General features: G+C 42.2%; 1 protein-coding gene across 1 annotated transcript; it reads left to right on the forward strand.

Annotated features, from left to right (window-relative positions):
- Positions 1-6,159: 6,159 nt before the first annotated feature.
- Positions 6,160-18,879, forward strand: LOC132077568 (phospholipid scramblase 1-like). The gene is given in 11 exon segments (XM_059479372.1): positions 6,160-6,401; positions 8,425-8,543; positions 9,219-9,247; positions 10,043-10,111; positions 11,607-11,764; positions 12,772-12,814; positions 13,868-14,088; positions 14,875-15,036; positions 16,052-16,213; positions 17,429-17,458; positions 17,460-18,879. Coding segments are annotated over 9 exon segments (879 nt in total). The 5' UTR covers positions 6,160-6,401; positions 8,425-8,543; positions 9,219-9,240; the 3' UTR covers positions 17,487-18,879.
- Positions 18,880-19,208: the final 329 nt, after the last annotated feature.

Here is a 19,208-nt window from a genome sequence, read left to right on the forward strand (position 1 = left end):
ATGTAACTGATAAGAGATGATAAAGAGAGAAAAAATGCTTAAGAAAATCTGCAGAGATGCAAAATGCCTCATGGAGCATTGATGTGCTGAGCACTATATGTATTTATTGCTACAAATATGTATTAGCTTTCTTGGTGAACTTTTCAATGTAAAATCATTATAATTAGCTGAAATAGAAGCCACTCCTGAAGCAGCTAAATCATTGTGGAGGTAGTTAAAAAAAAAAAAAGTTTCACATTCCTCTCTTTTCCCATGATGTCCCAGAAAGTAAATTTTTAAAGTAGCTTTGTTCAGTGTCTAATTTATAAAGCAAATATATCATCTTAACTGCAGTCATGGTTGATGTAGTAGGGTTTAGAGTTCCAGCACCTCAGTGAAGCATTAAAACCACAGGATTTTGATGAAAGCCTGATAAAAAAAATGTCAGGGTTTGGATCAGGTCATAAGGCCTTCTGTCAGATGAGTCCCATTCAACTGTAGACAACTCTAACAGCAAGTATTTTATATTAATAGTTCAGAAAGAATAACTAGAAATGCTGTAAAACATTTCTTGTAAAGCCATAGAGAACGCTGATTAATGCTAATATAGATCTAATTGGGCAGAAATCACATGCTCTGAAATTCTGGGAAAGATCACTGAAAGAGAACCATGTGGAATAATTGTAAGTACCAGTGTGAAAAAGACTTTCACTTCAATTTTGAAAACCTGCTTCAGGAACATACTGGCTCCAGAAACTCACAGAGGCTGCCTGCACAGGCTTTGTAGGCCCCCTTATCCCATCCAGCTGGCAGGAGCTGCAAGTGCAGGGTGTGGGACCTCTCAGAACCAGGGGGACCTCTCAGAATGGGGGGGACTCTGGGTCCTGCAGCAGTGCAGGAGCAGCTGGGCAGGGCTGGCTGCAGGTGTGTCCCCTCTGGCAGCACACAGCACAGCTGGCACAGCTGGAAGGGAGGCACCAGCCTGGCCAGGAGCTCCCTCCATCAGCACAGGCAGTGTGGATGTGCTGCTGCTGCTGCCCTGCCAGCAGGGACATGGTTAAAGGGAGAGGAGAAGAGAGGAGAGGGCGTCTGTAGCAACCTGATCAGGAACAACCAGCAGCTCAATTACACTAAAGAATTGAATCAGAGATTGGATGGCAAATACAATTTATAATACTGCGTGATACAGCAACCAGGGAGAAAAACCTTCTGGGCTGGGAGTAACAAATCTGGCAAACTTGATTTAGGAAATAATAGGACTAAATATGAACCTCCTGAAAGTTGTGCTCAGGATTTCTGGGAAGTGGCTCTGGCCTGACCATGGGGCCCACTGCCTTGATGAGCAATTTCTTCATGTGTGATTATTCCACATCCCAGGGAATCAGTGTGAGGAAAGAGTTTACAGTACCTGACATGGGTGACTAAGTCTTAATATTGAACAGGGTTTATATCTGATGTAAATATTTTCTATTTTCCTTTTCGTACATTTTCTCCTTTCTCTGAAATCCCCCAGCTCTCTGTGTAAGAAGAAGTGCCTAGTGCTGGGCTTCCTCAATTTTCATTCTTAATTGAGCTGTAAATTCACCTCATAAACTCTTACAGATCTAGTGGTCCTACATTTACAACTTTTTAATTATCTTCTTAATTAACAGAAGCCTCAAGGTCCCAGTACGTTTCTATCAGATGAGTCTGTTATGAAACACATTAACTTGGACTTCACTGGTTTTAAAAACATCCTCCCCTCAGCCTGGTTCTGTGTATCAGCATTGCTCTCTCTATTTGTCCTCTTGTTGATAAAAGTGTTTGGGCTGAGTGCTGCATTGCATTCTTTGCTGTGCTCAGAGAGGTGTGACTGGTGAGCAGGATGGGCAAAGGGCGCAGGGGGACTCCTGGTACCCTGTGCACCATGGCAGGGGGCTGCTGCTTACAGGCTTCCTTGTTTTATGTTCATTTGCAAAGGGGAGTGTCAGCTCAAGGCTGTGGTGTCCTGCCATAGCTGCTTTATATGATTCCAGTAACAGTGGTGCAGGAATGTTGGTCCTGGAGCAGTTTGGCCAGTGAATCCCACCCACACTTGGTATGTGCTTGTGAGAAGAGGCATTGGAGGGAGGGAGGGAGGGAGGGAGAGTTCAAGGACCACTGACATCTCACTGCTGCTGTGTGATTCAGTTTCGCCTGCATCAGTGCTTAAATGAAAGAACTTGGCTTCCCTTCTGCCCTAAAAACCACAAAGATAACTGAGCAGCCTGGGAGTTCAGAGTGCCAGCCTTGACATACAGAGCTGGATGCCTGCCCAGGATGGGATTGTTCTGACTCGATTTTTTGGTGTATTTCATTAATTAGGCTGGTATTATTTATACTTTTTAGGAACAAATTCATGCCTAGGAAAATGTTCCCTGTAAGTACCTGTTTGCAGTAGCAATATCCCTTTAGCAGAAAACAGGATATACACAAGCTGCATTTTAAACTGTTGGTACCACAGTTAATCCTAAATGCTGTAAACTGTAATGGCCTATTTCTTTATGTTGAGTTGCTCTTTTCCTCCCAATATCCCATTTTCCAACTGCAAAGCAGCTTATGGTGGTTCATCTGCAGCACTGACATTCAAAACCTTGCATGACTGGCAGCAGTAAAACTTTATTTAGCTCCCTTCTCAGGCTGAGAAGGAAATTGCTGTGGCACAAAAACATTCAGTAGCAAAACCAAGTGTGTGGTATTGCTTCTATTGTTGTTCAGTTGTTGTTTTTCCCTTCTGTTGGAGTATCTTGAGGAAGGGCTGATGGTGAGGCTGACAGCTCTGCAGGAATTGCTTTTCCTCTGTGAGGGATCATTACAATTGGTAGTGACAGCACAGGGGGACATGCTGCTCCCTAGGATACATAAAAATATAAGGGATGCTACTTTATGTGGTTCAGAAGTCATAACTGTCCACTGATGTTATCTGGATGCTGAATTAACCAAAAATTACAATACTAAACCCAGTTTCACCCAGTTTCACTTTCAAAGGAAAACCTAGCCCTCATTTGTTAGACTGCAGGCTTGATGACTGACTTGACATTGTTAAATGAAGTCAAGTAAGTGAACAGGCCTGTTTGCAATTTCTCAATTGCAAATCTTTAATACAGAGATGATGTGTTAGCTGCTTCTTCTCGCTTCATGAATGCATATTTTATTAACTACCAAGACAAAAGGAGAGCTACACTGAGATTCAGGGCATGTCAGATGGCTATCAAGTGTTAGCAGGGTGGAATCCATTTCCCCAGTTCCACATCAAAGAAATACTAAAAGTAATTGTGACACTAATACCAAGAATAGCAATTTATGTACTTTTTAAAAATGCTTGGATTTAAACTGCCTTTTACTGCGTGTACACCCTGTCTGTCACACTGGTGGTGTGCTCATGCTAGATTCATCATGCAGTGTTAAAATGTAGATATTGCCTATTGGAACACTACATTATTTGCCTACCTGCTTTCAGAACCACTACTACTTTGGATGTAAAATATAGTATAAATGGAAAAAAGGAAAATAACTTACTGGTTCTGGAGAAGATTCCTTAAATGTGAATAGTTATTTGGAGGCAGTCTTTTAAAATCTAAATTTTCCAAGCAAGTTCTAAATATTGTGAAAATTGTATCAGGTCATTATCACTTTGTCATCAAATTTGGGAATAAAACTAACGCTGTAATTTCAGCATCAGAAAGTGGAATCACTTTTATTTTCTGCATGGGGCATGAGGGGAATCTCTCTGCCTAACTTCCACACCACAGCTAGAGAGCAGAGTTTAAACCTGTGTAAATGATTCAGACTCATTTCATCTCCCCAAATTCATACAGACATGCTAAACGTTCCTGCCAGTTCTTCTGCATGTTTAAATTACCTTCCAGCAGCATTGCTGAGGCCCAGTTTCTAAGGGTAAGATAACCACTTGCACACGAGTGCAGCCTAAGCACTGTAAGCTAAAGATAAAGGAATTATTGATACAGTTAAAAGTTTTCCCAAAATGTGCACAAGTGAAGGATGGCAAACAGCAGAAAAAAGAAATTTGCACCCCATGGCTGGAGCTCCAGCCAGTGCAGCTCAGGAGCTTTTCCTGGCCTGCCACTGAGAGGAATCTTCTTTTCCTTTGTTCCTTCTTTCTTTCTCCTCTATTCCTTCTTTTTCTTTTGTTCTTTCTTTTGATTTATTTCCTGGTAACCCTCTCAAGTTTGTGCCTCAAACCTCATATCCTATGTCTTTTCTGTAGAGACAACTACTCAGCTTATTTTCCTCTTCATCTCCCATGCCTGTTGCTGTTCCAGGTTTGCTTTCCAGATTATAAACACTGGAGAAAGGAGCCTTTTGTTGGGGTTGTGTCCACAGACACGGAAGGCAAACCCCTTGGTAACCACTTTTATTTCCTTTAGCAGTGCAAACAATGCCATGCCTGAGGTTAAATGAGGTGAAACGGCGTTTGAGCTGCACACAGGCTGCTTGCTCTCATGTACAGCCCTGAGTGAAATGAACTTCCTCCTGTGTCCCCTCACAGAGATGTCCTGCCTGAGCACTGAGAGAAAAGCTGGTGAGGGGATGTTAGCGAGAGAGGTGAGAGCTGCTTCCATCACCCCAACTCCAGGTTGCTGGAGACCTCTGCATGAGAAATGGGTACAGGAACTGGTCCCACTTCTGGTGCTGGGCACCACAGGACCAGATGAGGACCCAACATCAGGAGCATCAGAACTTAAAGCAGTAGAGATATCCAGACCATAAGGAACACAGAAATCCTAGACATCAGGGTAAAGAATCTACAAAGAATGTTTCTTTTCAGGTGAACATGCTTAAACCTAAAAGACTAAATTACTAGGAGCATGGTCATTTTCTTATTTCTCCTGAAACAATTCCAACTTTCTTTCTAATGTTTTAGGCATTTCCCTGCTGATTAAATCTGCACACTGGACAAAATTAAAAGGTACTGAACATTTCCACCCCCTGATCTAAGAGAAAAGCACAGACTGTCAGTTACATCAATGATCCTAGCTAGATAAGAAAAGACATTATTTGATGTGGGAAAGACTGATAAATTACTTTGGATTTTGTGAATCATGGCATCATTTTTCTGCCACTACAGGTGAATAAGTTTTTTCCCCTACTTATAGACTTGTGAAAGGAAGAGATATGCTGCTATCTTTGTTTTCTCTGGTAGGACAATGATATTCTCATCTAAGAAATGTTGTTCATCTCTGTGTCAAAAACTCATGTTTGCTTGGGCAATACAATTTGAATTTCAGTGTATAAGTCTGAACCAAGCTAAATATAACTATGCTATGTTCCTGTAAGAAAGAAGGGTAGTATCAAAAGCTTCCATGTATTTATAATTTTCCAACCATGTCAAAATAATTCTATACCTATTTCTTAAGAGATGTTTAAAACCAATTTCTTGGTGTCTGCTATTAATCCTCTTAGTGGACTCAGTGCAGATGTGTGGGAAAATGCTAGTCAGCTTTAGATTAGATTCTTCTGTACCTGAGGAAACAAGCAAAATAAAATCCTCAACTCCTTGTCAAATCTGGTGTTTAGGGGAAATCCAGTGCAGGGCTAGAACAATAGATTGGGGTGGGGTTTTTTTGGTTTAATATTGTTTATTGAAAGTTCAATGGGACTTGTTCAAACTCCCATATTGTTTATGGGAGTTTGAAGACAAAGACTACAGAGTATGTACTAGGTGACCTTCACTTATTGAATCTCCGGTCTTGGGTTTATGCATGCACCAATTACTGTGATCAGATTTATGTGGTTTATGTGAAATAGAGTTTTCTTTGAAGAAACTTGCCTTTGACATACATAGACACCAGCAGCTCCAATCTATGTACATGAATGTATAAAAGAGGATGCGGAAGATCTGTTCATCAGAGCTGTTAATCAGGGTGTGAGCCAACTTTCCCCAAGTCCTTTGTTTCCCAAACAATTCATTGTTGTACATTCTTCTTCCTGTAACTATGAAGTCCACATAAATATGTTTTTCCTCCTGAGGTCCTGCCTCATAAGCACGGTAAAATTGTGCCAGATGCATTTGTTCTCTTTTCTGGGTGGATATAGAACTTGGCGTTATCACGTTTATGCAATATGATGTTGCTGACTAAACGGCAGAAATTGAGTTAATTAATTAATTAATTAATTGTAAAAGGACTGAATCAGCGTTGTTGCCCATAGACACGGAAAGAGTAACTGTCACGAATAGCGAAGCTGTTGAAATACCGGCGTTTCTCGGCAGGGCTGGGCCCCGGATAGGAAACGGCGGCCAGCCCTGCCCTGGCTCCCCGCCCCGCGGCGCTGCGAGCTGCCGAGCGGCGCGGGACGGACACGGGGACACGGGACGGACACGGGGACACGGGCACAGCGGAGCCTCCTTAGCGAGCGGGGCTCCTTGCCGGCGCTCCCGTCAGGTATCCCGGGGCTTTCCTCACGGCATGGGCAGAGATCGGCGGGGCTGGGGCAGGAAAGCCCCGCCGAGGGGGAGCCCCGCGTGTGTCCGGCTGGGCAGCGCGGGTGGGTTAGGATTGATCACTGCAGAGCAGGATCGGGCTGGCAGGGAATGCGTTCGGGGAGGGGCTGCTGCTGCCCGGGCTGTCCCGGAGAGCCCCTCGGGTGAGGCAGCAGCGGCTGCTCCCGGCTGGTCCCTGTGCCGGGAATGGGGCACATCGCTGGTCCCGGCTGGTCCCTGTGCCTGGGAATGGGGCGCATCGCTGGTCCCTGTGCCGGGGATGGGGCACATCGCTGGTCCCTGTGCCCGGGGATGGGGCGCATCGCTGGTCCCTGTGCCCGGGAATGGGGCGCATCGCTGGTCCCTGTGCCGGGAATGGGGCGCATCGCTGGTCCCTGTGCCGGGAATGGGGCACATCGCTGGTCCCGGCTGGTCCCTGTGCCGGGAATGGGGCGCATCGCTGGTCCCTGTGCCGGGGATGGGGCACATCGCTGGTCCCTGTGCCCGGGGATGGGGCGCATCGCTGGTCCCTGTGCCCGGGAATGGGGCGCATCGCTGGTCCCTGTGCCCGGGAATGGGGCGCATCGCTGGTCCCTGTGCCCGGGGATGGGGCACATCGCTGGTCCCTGTGCCGGGGATGGGGCACATCTCTGGTCCCGCCGAGCCTGAGCCCCGGGCTGTGCTGCCGGGAACTGACGCTCCCAGCAGGAAAGTCACTGTAAGGGAGAGGGTATCCTGCTCCATCAGAACAACAAAAAAAGAGTAATTCCTTCTCTGAATAATATTTTCTTAACATTTAAACCAACTAATTTAATTAAATCGTCGAGATGATTTTTTAAGCATACTGTTACTCCATCGGCAGGGTTCAAATCCAGGGACTGAACAGTCTAATAGAATGCAATGTAAAAAAAAAAAATAGCCTCAAAAGGAAAACTATTGCATGCCTCCTTGCTATTCAGCTTCCTGGTTTTTGAATATTACAACTTCTTGGAAATCTTGGAAAGGGCTTGGCTTGTATAACTAAGCATGTTTGTGCTTGGGAGCTTACATTACATTAACGTGCTCTTCGCAACATTTTAGTGAGCTGGAAAAGAAATGAATCTACTTGTCGTGCTAGTATTCTGGTTTTCTGATAAAGGGCAGAAGGCCTATAATTAACATAATTATGGCACGTCTGTATTACTTGCAGCATATTTAGTGACATGCCTCAGGCTAGGGACATGTAGCTGTGTTATGTAGTTCTGAAAATGAGAAAGTGATCAGATAAAAAAACGAGGGCTGAGCTTTGTAAAATCTTTATTGCTTCCTACTACAGAGCATAACAACCTTTTCTAAATCCTAGATTGTACAGTGGCTGGTGTGTGTGGTTGTAGGGACAATGAAAGATTCTGGCTTCTGGACAAAGCCTTTCTTTTAAATAAATCACATGATTCTGTCTCTACTCTCCCTTTACCAAGGGGTTTAGTTGTAATTCTCAGTATTTCATTGAAGTTCATGTTGCTGGAACATTTCACTGCATAAACTGATCTTTTGCTAGTTTTATTCTTCTATACTTTGTGATATTCCTCCATTCATACAGTGACTACAATCCAATCTACCTTATGAGTAGAACCCAATTAAAGTATGCATAACAGGACAGTGGTTTTGCTAGTAGAGTTAGTAAAGTAGAAGAAAAAGTATATTAAAAAGGAATGGTTTAAGAGCAACTGAATCTGCATAACATTCCAGAAGCATCAGACATCGCCCCGTGAGAGCTGCTTTTACTCAGGGAATGAAAAACAGGAAGGAATTGCTTTCAGTTTCACTTCCCGGCTTTGACCAACCATCCTCGTTGAAATGAAGTAGTTAGAAGAATCATTAACAGACACATTTTATTCATGGTTTAACTTGAACTGGATTATTTTTAGAGAACAACTAGATTTATTTTTTATTTTAAAGCTTTCAATCCTATTAAAAATTAGTGCCTGTACCATTCTTTTTTACAGTTCCATGCTTGGATCTCCTGACTGTCTTGGATCTGTCTGTAATAGCAGTTGCTGCTGTTGCCTTGCTTCACTTATTACCCCAGAGAAAGAGAGAAGTCTCAAGGTTTAAGCTGGTATCAGTAAGTGGGGGTTTTTTGTGTGTAGCTTTATTTTGGTTAGGTTTGGGTTAGATTGTTTAGTGGGGTTTTTTGGTTTTTTTTTTTTTTTGTTTGTTTGTTTGATTGTTTTTTCTTGCTGTGAGCTATGTTGTTTGGTTGGTTTTTGTTTTTTTTTTTTAATTTATTTCTCTTGGTAACCAAAGTTTGTGATCCTGTGAAGGCAAATACTGGATATGTGTTATTTAGTATTAACACTAGAGAAAGGGCATTGCTTGAAGAACTGAGTAGGTGGTAGCATGGCTGCTCCAGGGTTTGCCTGAGCACATTTTGTGGGCAACATCAATACACTGAGCCAGCTGCCCTTAAATTACTGCAGTAAATTGTTCATGTGAAATTACAGGATATTTCTGAATGTTTGCCCAGTGGAGTCTTGCACATCCCAATGCTCTTCTGAGTTGAGGATGATTTCAGGATACTCAAAGCATGACTGTAGGCATAGAAAACTCAGAATTCAACAGTAGTTGAGACATAGCCTAGAAGGAAGCTGAGATTAAGTTTATTTTTGCTTGTATTTGTAATTTCATTTTCCCATACAGTTTAGAGAGAAAAATATATTTTATCAATAATAGAGAACTCTGAATAGCTCTTATGTGAAAGTATATTTAAAAATCATGAGACAAAAATGTTCTTTTGCAGAGCTACAAGCAGATCTACAGCAATGCAAGGTGAGTAAAATATAAACAAAATGTCAACTTTTGCTAACATCAAAGACAGCACATTCAAGCAATATTAGCTTAGCTATTAGCTTACTTTCTAATTATATGAAATATGTATGAATGTTTTAACCTGAAATTATTTACATTTTAAAATGGAATATTTTACAAAATGTAGAGCTTATATTTTCAGATCTTGATTTCTGAAGTTAAGCAAAAATAATAACTAATTAAGTAATCTTGAAATTCAAGTTATTTATTATTAAAAACTGAAGATGGTAAATGTTTTTAAGTCCATAACACTCCTCATCTGCTGGTGAGGCATTACTGTAATCTGAACTTGAAGAAGTTGGGAGAAAAGGTTTTACACAGAGGGGAATGGCTCTCTGCCATTTTCTGTACTGGAAAGCAGGCTGTCAGTTCCTGGCAATGCTCTTTGAATTCAAGCCTCTTTCTAAATAGCAATGAACAAAAGCATCTTTGCTCCAGGCAGAGTGAACTGACCCTGCTTGGATTAGATGATCTCAGGAGGTCCCTTCCCAGCTGAACAATTCTGATTCTGTGACATGTTCCTGACATCCTGTGCAGCACCTGTCCTTTTTCTGTGCTTTAAGGACCAGAACTCCATTAATTTTTTTATGCATGCATTGCTCATAAATATGATCTTGATGTGTATTTTTGCTGTACAGAAAGCAGCTGCCTAGATTTTGTTCTATGTGTACTCTGGAAAAGGAGTCAGTGCTGGGGATCTTTCACCCAGGGCAGGAGGATATGATCCATACTCAGGGTGTATTTTCATTCTTCCAGGACCTCCACCTGCCACAGCTCCTGGAGTGCCCTATGGCTCCCCTCAGCAGGTCCCTGGGCCTTACCAAGGTAGGTGGCTTGATCTGTGAGACCATTAGGAAATAAGCATGGGGAATACGGGGTTGGACAAGGGTGATCGCCTCCAATTTACTTTTCTGCAATTAATTCTATAGAGTTGCTTTTAACTTCTGTTTTGCTGAAAGGTCATTTCTTTCCTTTGTGGTTCTGCATTTTAGTATGTGCTAAGCAGTGGTAGGAGTTAAAAATGTCAGGTATTCCTCAGTGGTCACTGTGGGGAGTTTGCTAGGCAGGTTTGCTGGATGTTACTGACTGCAATTCGTGTGCAGCAGGTTCTTACTGGTAATCAGACTTTTTAATTACCATGTTACTTCAGTATTTCACTTTATTTTCCTCTAGAAATACAGAAGTGAGGAATTGTTTTTCTCTTGCAGTTCTGCATGTATTCAGTTCCTGTTTCTTACTCTGTTGCTGTACTTTGCAGGTGGTTACACCATATGCTTTCCCTCACTCGCTCTCTCCTCTTCTGTCTCGTTTTCTGCTCCGCTTCAAAATGCAGCTCTCCTGAACAGCTTCTCTCATTCTGGCAGTGATTTCTTTCTGAAGAACCAAATCACAATAAATATCTAACAATCAGGCTCAGAGCATAAGTCAGAGGTAAAAAGCAAAATGTTTGGCCAAAGTTACTGTGCTGTTCATAAGTTAAAGCTTGTGCATCCTGGGACAAGGCACTCTGAGGTCTGTAAGTACAGCTGGCTGTAGCAGGGAGCAAGCACTCACTGCTTGTGCCTGGAGGTCACAGGGACATTGTTGTTTTGAGTAATTCTATGTGCACACACTTGCCCACAACAGCTGCAGGTAGTTGGTTTGCAAAGCCTGTGCTCAGTCATAAAAGTGATTTTGAATTCCCAAGGGATTCTTGCCTGGGGTGGGTGATGTGGCCACCTTACATCACCTGAGGCACCGTGGCCACAGCCTGAACTTTCACGTGCACTGGTCCATGTGTTGTAATGTATTGTGAAATTTGGTGCTGAGCAGATGTGGGCTGAAAGTCTGCAAGTCAACTGGTTTGAAAACTGTAGATGAACTTTGCTAAAAGGACATTTCCTTTCACAAAACTAGAAGGTATAGTTCCAGGAAAACTCGGTCTTAAAATTCCTCATTTGCTCAACTGACAGTGCATAAATGCCAATGCTTTTAATGTAATTTAAAGTATTCTTTCTTCTCTAATTAGAAATAACCTTCATTTATTTATTTATGTTTTTTTAATTGACTGTGTCTATGTGAATAAAATTTCTCTCTATTCAAGAACTATGTATTTTTTAAAATTTATTTGGTTTGATTTTGTGTGAGGCATCAGAACCTCCCATGGCAGTGTAACTCCCTTTATGAGAGTTATTGTATTCATAACTGAAATAAATAAGGTATAAGGATCTCCATAGTTCCAAAGAGTGAATAAATTACTCTTTTGAAGATGGACAGGGCAATTATTTTCCAACACTTAACTTCCATGACCATATCTCTCCTACCATGCCAAATGTCACAGGTGCAGGGAACTATGGATTCCAGGCACAGCCCATGGCGTTCCCAGGAGGATTCGTCCCCCCACCTGTCCAGAGCCAGCCCACCATGGATGGGACAATCTGGATGCCAATCCCTCCTTCTATTCCCAACTGCCCTCCTGGACTGGAGTACCTCACACAGGTACCTGCACCCGTCCCCCTTGCCCAGAGATGAGGCATTCTGCTCTGGGAAGCAGCCTGCATCCATGAAATAGCAAATAAAGCATCTGGCTATGTTGGAACTGAATAGGCTGCTGCTTGTGGGCTGCTAAGTGGAGCCTTTTCTATTGTCTAAATGCAGAGATACCTGTTAGAGATGCAGCACTTATTCATGGAGTATCTTTCTGGAAAGTAGGGTGCTACAGGATGAGAGACAGAGGGTTGTCATACATCCCTCCCATTTCTGAAGTTACTCTTTGGGAGATGTAATGTCTTTTGGAAAGGTTCATAGAATAAATGCCTATTATATGGGAAACTCTAGCACATTAGAAGCACTTAATTTTCTATGTGATGCTTTCTTCACACCTCTTAATATTGTTAGTAGAGCTGCCAGTCAGACTTCACAGCGTAGAGAATGCTAATAGCAAAATAAGAATTGTTTCCACATTACTGAATATGTCTTTGTAGTGTAAAATACAGTTCATCTCAGCACTGGAAAGATTAATACTGATGTATTGTTGCCAGTTTTGCAAAGTGCTAAAAAAAAAAAAAAGGCAAAAAAAAAACAAAACAAAAAAAACAAAAACCACTGGTTAGGAGAGCAGCCTCTGAATTTTCCTTAGAGCTGAGCAGTAGCTGGGCTTCTACTCAATACCCCCATTTCCTGCTTTTGTCTGCGTGGAGTCTCTGGGACATGATGTGAGAGCTCTCTGAGGCTCTGAGTCCTGACAGGAGCGCAGGTGTGTCAGCCCTGTGTGCTGTCACCAAACCAGTTTGGGTTCAGCTTCCCCCATCAGCTCCAGTGCCCTGGAGCTCTCTTTGCTGACCTGGCAGGGGACAGGCCAAGGAGGGGAGTGAGCTATTCCAGAGCTTAAAGGGGAGATAATCTGCCTCTACAGTCTAAAATGAAACAGCAGTTCTTGAAACTACAGTTTTTTTAGTTATAACTTGTTAACTGTTTCTTCTGTTTAATTTTTCAACCATGACCAGATTGACCAGATATTAATTCATCAGCAACTTGAAGTTCTTGAGAGTAAGTACAAAGTATTTAAATCTAATAATCCCAAGAACAGTGAAGTTTAGGCTTTCTTTGACACTATTTTTAAGGTGATTACCACCTTTGTCTTTCTTGTATTACCTGCCTCAATTCCTGCAGAAGTCCTGAAGAGTGGAAGAGAGGAAGGAAAAATAGGAGGGAAGAAGATTTTCAGCAGGTTCCATATCTCAAAAGATACACAGCAATGCAACTGAATAATCTTGGTTATAAATGCTATAGTTGATATATAGCTAATTATAGATGAAGCCACACGTTTCCAATGTTACTTGTTAACAATGATTTCTATTCTCTTCCTTAGTTAAAGATTTTGTATTCTGTCTTGTCATATCCCATCTAATTCCATGGACTGGCATGTGGCTTTGATCCCTTTTACAGTCAATCCTGCTGTTTTAGCAAACTGAATGACTTTCCCTCTACTCCCCTCATTCTGTGCTTTAAGAATATCCAAGGTGTATTATCAATGTCTGTCAAATAGAAGGAATAAAATAGACCATACATCCCAGATACCCCCTAATGTTGCTGCTGCATTTTTCCTTCTGGTTCTTTCTAAAACTTATAAGAGTGCTCTCATTTGTTATAGAAATTAATTAAAATTTCTGTCCTGGCTCTTGTCGTTTTTGATGTGTGCTGCTGTAATTCTTGACTGGGAGGGTTTTTTGTGGCTTTCTTATTCTGATCTTATTTGTGCCCTTTTCTGGCTTCACCCCCAAATTCACAACTCTCTTTAACTCTTATCCATGCAATTCTCCCCTGAGAACCTTCCCTGCTGTGTTATTGGTAATGGTGGTGCTTATTTGGGTGCCTGTGGCCAGGGGGGACACTGGGGACAGATGGGAATCTCAGATTTTTCCACATGTCCTTGCTCATGGTGGCTTCTTCCCTTAAACTTCTTCATCAGGCTTTACTGCTTGAGGGTCCTTTCCATCATTTCCCTCTGACAGACTCTGAGAGAGTCTTGCCTTCCCAAAGAGCAGGGATTGTCTGACCAGACCCTCCTAGGAATTTAGCAGGTTTTTCCTCATTTTTCAGTCGTGACTGGCTTTGAAGAAAACAACAAATATGAGCTGAAGAACGCCCTGGGGCAGAGGATTTACTTTGCAGCAGAGGACACTGACTGCATGACCAGGAACTGCTGTGGGCCCGCCAGGCCCTTCACCATGAAGATTATTGATAACCTGGGCCGGGAGGTGATAAGGCTGCACAGACCCCTCCGCTGTGACGCCTGCTGCTGCCCCTGCTGCCTGCAGGAGGTGAGTCCTGCCTCTCCCTGCCCTCCTCCTCCTCCTCAGACAGGCACCACCTTGTCTTGGACCAAGAGGTGAGGTGAAATGAGTCAGGCTTTTGCCAGTAAGGTGTGGGAAGAGAGATGTGTGGGATTTGTGTGCGGCGTTCTTGGTCTGGGAAGAGGGAAGTGAGCTGCAGCACTTGGTTGGGCTCACTGGGCAGTTCTGATTGGGGTAATGAAAAATCTGACTGAGCAGCATGTTGGGGAACTTGTGGCTGGTGCTGAAATCTGCACTTGGAATGGAACAGTAAGGCAACAGCTTTCATAGACTAACAGCTAGGGTTTTCATTTTACAGCTCTGAAAGCTCTAGTGGCATTCAACATAGGAGATCATGAGGTTTTTTAAATATTAACATAATTTTGGAATTATACAACTTCTGAAACTCTAAATCTAAGCCTACTCAGAGCTCCCGTGAGGCATTTGTAGTAGCTGCACCCTATAATGCCTTCACTGAATGCTTTTGGGATATTCACTGCCTTCCTTTCACTGGACTTTGGTCTTTATATTGTGGATGCATAGTTTGTGCGCTCCAGAGCCTGAGGAGTCTCTTATTTTTTTCTTGAAGGAAAAGCTGATTAAGAGGTGAACAATCTGAGTGGTCTTCTGAAAACACTCACAGCAAAATGCTTTGTAAGGCCAGATTGTTGTGGAAAAATAGGTTGTTTTACATTTGTGTGCTGGTGTGGGTTTTGTCTCACTAGCATATGAAAGCATGACCATTCACTTGGAGGTTTTCTCTTCCCTGTGAAGCTGGAAGTCCAGGCACCTCCAGGAACAACAGTTGGTTATGTTGTCCAGAACTGGCACATCTGCCTGCCAAAGTTTACCATTCAAGATGAGAAAAGAAAGGATATTCTGAAAATTAATGGCCCCTGTGTTGTGTGCCGGTGTTGTGAGGACGTTCATTTTGAGGTATGCAATGTAAAAATGTTTGCATGTGTCTGTTTTCAGATAGTAGTTTGGTATTAGTTTGTTGCTCAACATACTACCTATCAATTGAATTGTATATATTAAATAATTTCTACATCATCTTTTAATGCTGGTATAATCAAATGACTTCTCTATATACCTAAATTACTCTAGATAAACCAGAAAAACTTCCAGAAATTATATGTTAAAGCCACTCGTCAGTGATCACTGAGAATTCCCTGTGGCTGCACACAAATCACTTAATTGATATATTTAGCAGCAAAATCATTTGAATCTGTTATGTCAGGCTCTAAGGAAAATATAGTAATCTGTATCAGGTATTTATTAAAATGACTTCCTTCAACCCCTTATTTAATCATCTAATAATCATGCAATGAACTAGTAAGTTAATTTAGACTTGAAATACAGAGCTGAATGAGTGAAGAGTTACATCTTTCCTTTTAAAATAATATTGGTTAATGCAGCATTGTTTTTGTAGACATTAAGTAAAAGATATACAAAGCTACAATTTAATGTTTAAAATGATGTTGCAACTATAGCAAATTTATATAATTTTATTTTGGAAGCTAATATTTCACATGACCCAGAAGACTGGTTCTAACTTTAGAAAATGTAATGTTGCCAGAGGACTAACCTCTGCTTTTGAGCAGAAGAATGTAATTTGTTTAATTTTCATTTGAGCGGTTCCTGATGCATGGCAAGAGAAACTAATTCACTGTCTTGGCTAAAAGACACCACTTCCAGCAGAGTGTGTATCCCAGCACCATCAAGGAACTGAACTTCCCAGTCAAAGTCAGAATCAAGTTCATGCCTCTGACACTTTAGACCAACTTTCTGATAGTCTGATTGCCTTTTGGTACAAACCCTTGCACTCAATAACTCTATTAATAAAAATAACAGTCTGAAGCTTTCAAATAGATCTATTCCAAAATGGGTTTGGGAATATTATGACAGACAGGTTTGATGGTGCTTTTTAAAATTTTATATTAAACTCTAGGTGATGTCTCTGGATGAGACTTGTCCTGTTGGGAGGATTTCTAAGCAGTGGACTGGTATTGTGCGGGAAATGTTTACAGACACAGATAATTTTGGAATCTCATTCCCAATGGACCTCGATGTGAAATTGAAAGCTGTCATGCTTGGTGCTTGCTTCCTGATCGTAAGTTATTCACTAATACTTCAACATAAACTAACTTTTTTCATCTCCATGTTTAAATTATGATGGTAAAGGAATTAAATTTGAGCTCCTTCAAGTGGGCGACAGCTTGTGAACTTCTGTGTGTAAAACTGACCACAAAAGGCAGCGCAGAATTATTTTAGACAATAAGCTTATTCTAAACTACATGCAGAGCTAATTGTATTTAAGAAGAGTTTCACATTTGGTGGGACTGAAAAAAGGCAAAGGGAAGACTTCTTCCAGACTCATTAGCAGAGGAAAGCAAATTTATGGATGGTGAAAGCAGAAAAATACAGATTAGCAATAGCCAAGAGACCCATCCAAAGCCCAAGCAGCCCACTGGGCTGGTGGACAGATGAATGCTGTACCCACTGCCTCCCAGCTCTCTTTGGAAGCATGTGAAGCACTGAACTGAGCAGGACTGATGCTCTCAGAGCAGCAATTTCCAAATGGAGGGACTACTGTGGAGGCTCAGCTCATTGAACTTGTCAGAGCACTTCTCAGCAATAGTCCATAGTGCAGAGCAGCTCACTGTCCTCTCTGAAAACAGTGTGGAACACGCTCCAGTGTACAGTACAATTCTGCATCCAGGTACCATTCAGAACATGCACTGCTTCTGTGCTGGCTGGGAAAGGGGCATGTGAAGAGGCAGGAAAGGAGCATGTGAGGCACCTTGCGTTTGGAAAGGTGTCTCCAGCCTGTGACAGCCCTGAGCATGAGCAGGGTTTTGTTCAGCTGTGTGTGTTCCTGTGCTTCCAAGTGCTTCAAGTGCAGCATTAGGGAGTGGGAGCACCCTGGGCTTTCAGGCACAGAAAGGGGGCCCCCACCAGTAAGCTAAAGACAGCCATTATTGTGATGGACTCCAGTCTGATGGAAAATGAGAGGGAATAAGTCAGGCTGAACAAAGTCAGGGCAGAAATCCCTAGTAAAGGAAGCACAGCTGTGGCTAGTGATAGATTAAAAGTTCCCATGTTGGTCTCTCACCATCTTTCTGTTTCTGTGGATGTCCCATTCTGAGAGACCCAAGTGGTGAGGGCATGGCAAATGTGCCTCCCCCTTCTTCTCACCCTTTCAGCTTTCTTAGAGGAAGGTGTACATCAGGTGCAATATAGCCAGGGGATCTCAGAACTAAGAACCACATTTAAGAATTCTAATTATTTGTTTTGTTTGCCTTTTTTTTTTTTTTTGTCCCCTTAGGACTTCATGTTTTTTGAGCGTAGTGGTAATTAAGCATCAGCAAGCAGGAGTTTGGTAATGAAATCTAGATGTTCTCTATGGAAGGAAGAAGAACATGGATCTCCCAGCTTTCCAATGAATTGCTGACCTCCAGTAAGAATATGAGAAATGTACATGTTACAGTTACATTTCTGTAAGCTAAAAGCTTTATGGTCTTATCTATTATTTTTTAATATGGTGAAATAATTTTTAGTATTCAAATAAGGGCTCTTTATCTGCACAGATCAATAATATCATTTAGAGAAATATATAGCAACTTTTTTTTTTCCCAAGAACTCTGAAATCTTAAAGTAACTAATTATAGTAGTTATTTAAAACTACTATAATAATACTTTGATTCCTAAAAGAGAGGACTACTTTTATATTCAATATTAATAATAACCTAAGCCTGATAAGGAGACACTGATATTTTCCTGGGTATTCTTCTTTGGTAGTTTTGCCTTGGTGTTCACATTCTGTAGTTTCTATCTATCAAATATATACATTCAGAACAAAGTAATGCATTTGAACAGAACTATCTGAAGTGAGTGTAAAATATAATTACTGTGGTGTCCTGGGTGTGTGTGAGCTGGAGCTCATTTCCCCAGCAGCCCTCACAGGGCTGTGCTTTGCCCTGCTGAGAGCCCAGCAGTGTGTTGGTGCAGCTGAGCAGGGCTCTGTCTCTCCAGCATTCCACCTTGTGATGGTGTTTGAGGGTCCCCAGGATGAGGGAAGAGATGAGAATCTTGATTCCATGTTTCAGAAGGCTGATTTATTGTTTTACAACATATATTATATTAAAAGAAAATTATATATTAAAACTACACTAAAGAAAGAGAAGAAAGGAGACATCAGAAAGCTAGAAAGGAATGAATAATAAAAACCTGTGACTGACCAGAGTCTCAACACAGCTGGGCCTGTGACTTGTCATCAAGTAAAAACAGTTCACATGCTGTGTAAGCAATTCTCCAAATCACATTCCAAAGTAGCAAAACATGGAGAAGCTGAAGCTTCCCAGCTTCTCAGGAGAAAAGATCCTGGCAAAGGGGTTTTTCATTAACTATGTAGGTGACACCACCTGCCTTGAGTAGGCTGGGGCTGGGCAAGGGGCACAGGGGGCCCGTGTGGAACACGCTCCCTGTCCCCCCTGGCAGGGGACACAGCCAGGGCAGCTGGCACAAATGAGCCGAAGGGACATTCCACACCTGTGACATCAGCTCGGGTATCAAAGATAAGAAAATGAGGAGGAAGGTGTTGCATTCAGTTTTACAGTGTTTGCCTTTCCAGCAATCACTTCCATGCTGAAGCCCTGCTTCCCAGGAAGTGGCTGGGCATTCCAATGGGAAGTACAGAATAAAATTTCTCTTTTTTTCTACTTTGTTTATGCACACATAAACTTTTCTTCTAGTAAACTGCTTTATCTTTGCCTACAAGTTGTTTTGTGTCATATTTTATCTCCCCTGTCCCTCTGGGAAGGCATGGAGTGGCCTGGTGGGCATCTGGCTCCCAGCAAGATCTACCCATCACCTTGAGTGATGGATATGTTCTCAAATATGGCTCCTCCTGAGCATGACCTGGTTTTCTTATTTGGGCTGTTATGAAACTTAAGCCTTGCAACAGAAGTGTAGAGCTGACAGGAAATAAAACTGCCTGTGCCTGCTTCTGTTTCATAATTCTTTAATAATTGCCTTGTGCAGGAGTGTGGCCTGAAGCAAGGAAAAACCTGTTAGTTCCTCCTCAGTTTCTCCAGTCCTCTTTGCTC

This window comes from Ammospiza nelsoni, chromosome 10 (genome assembly GCF_027579445.1).
Source record: "Ammospiza nelsoni isolate bAmmNel1 chromosome 10, bAmmNel1.pri, whole genome shotgun sequence".
NCBI classification, from domain to species: domain Eukaryota; kingdom Metazoa; phylum Chordata; class Aves; order Passeriformes; family Passerellidae; genus Ammospiza; species Ammospiza nelsoni.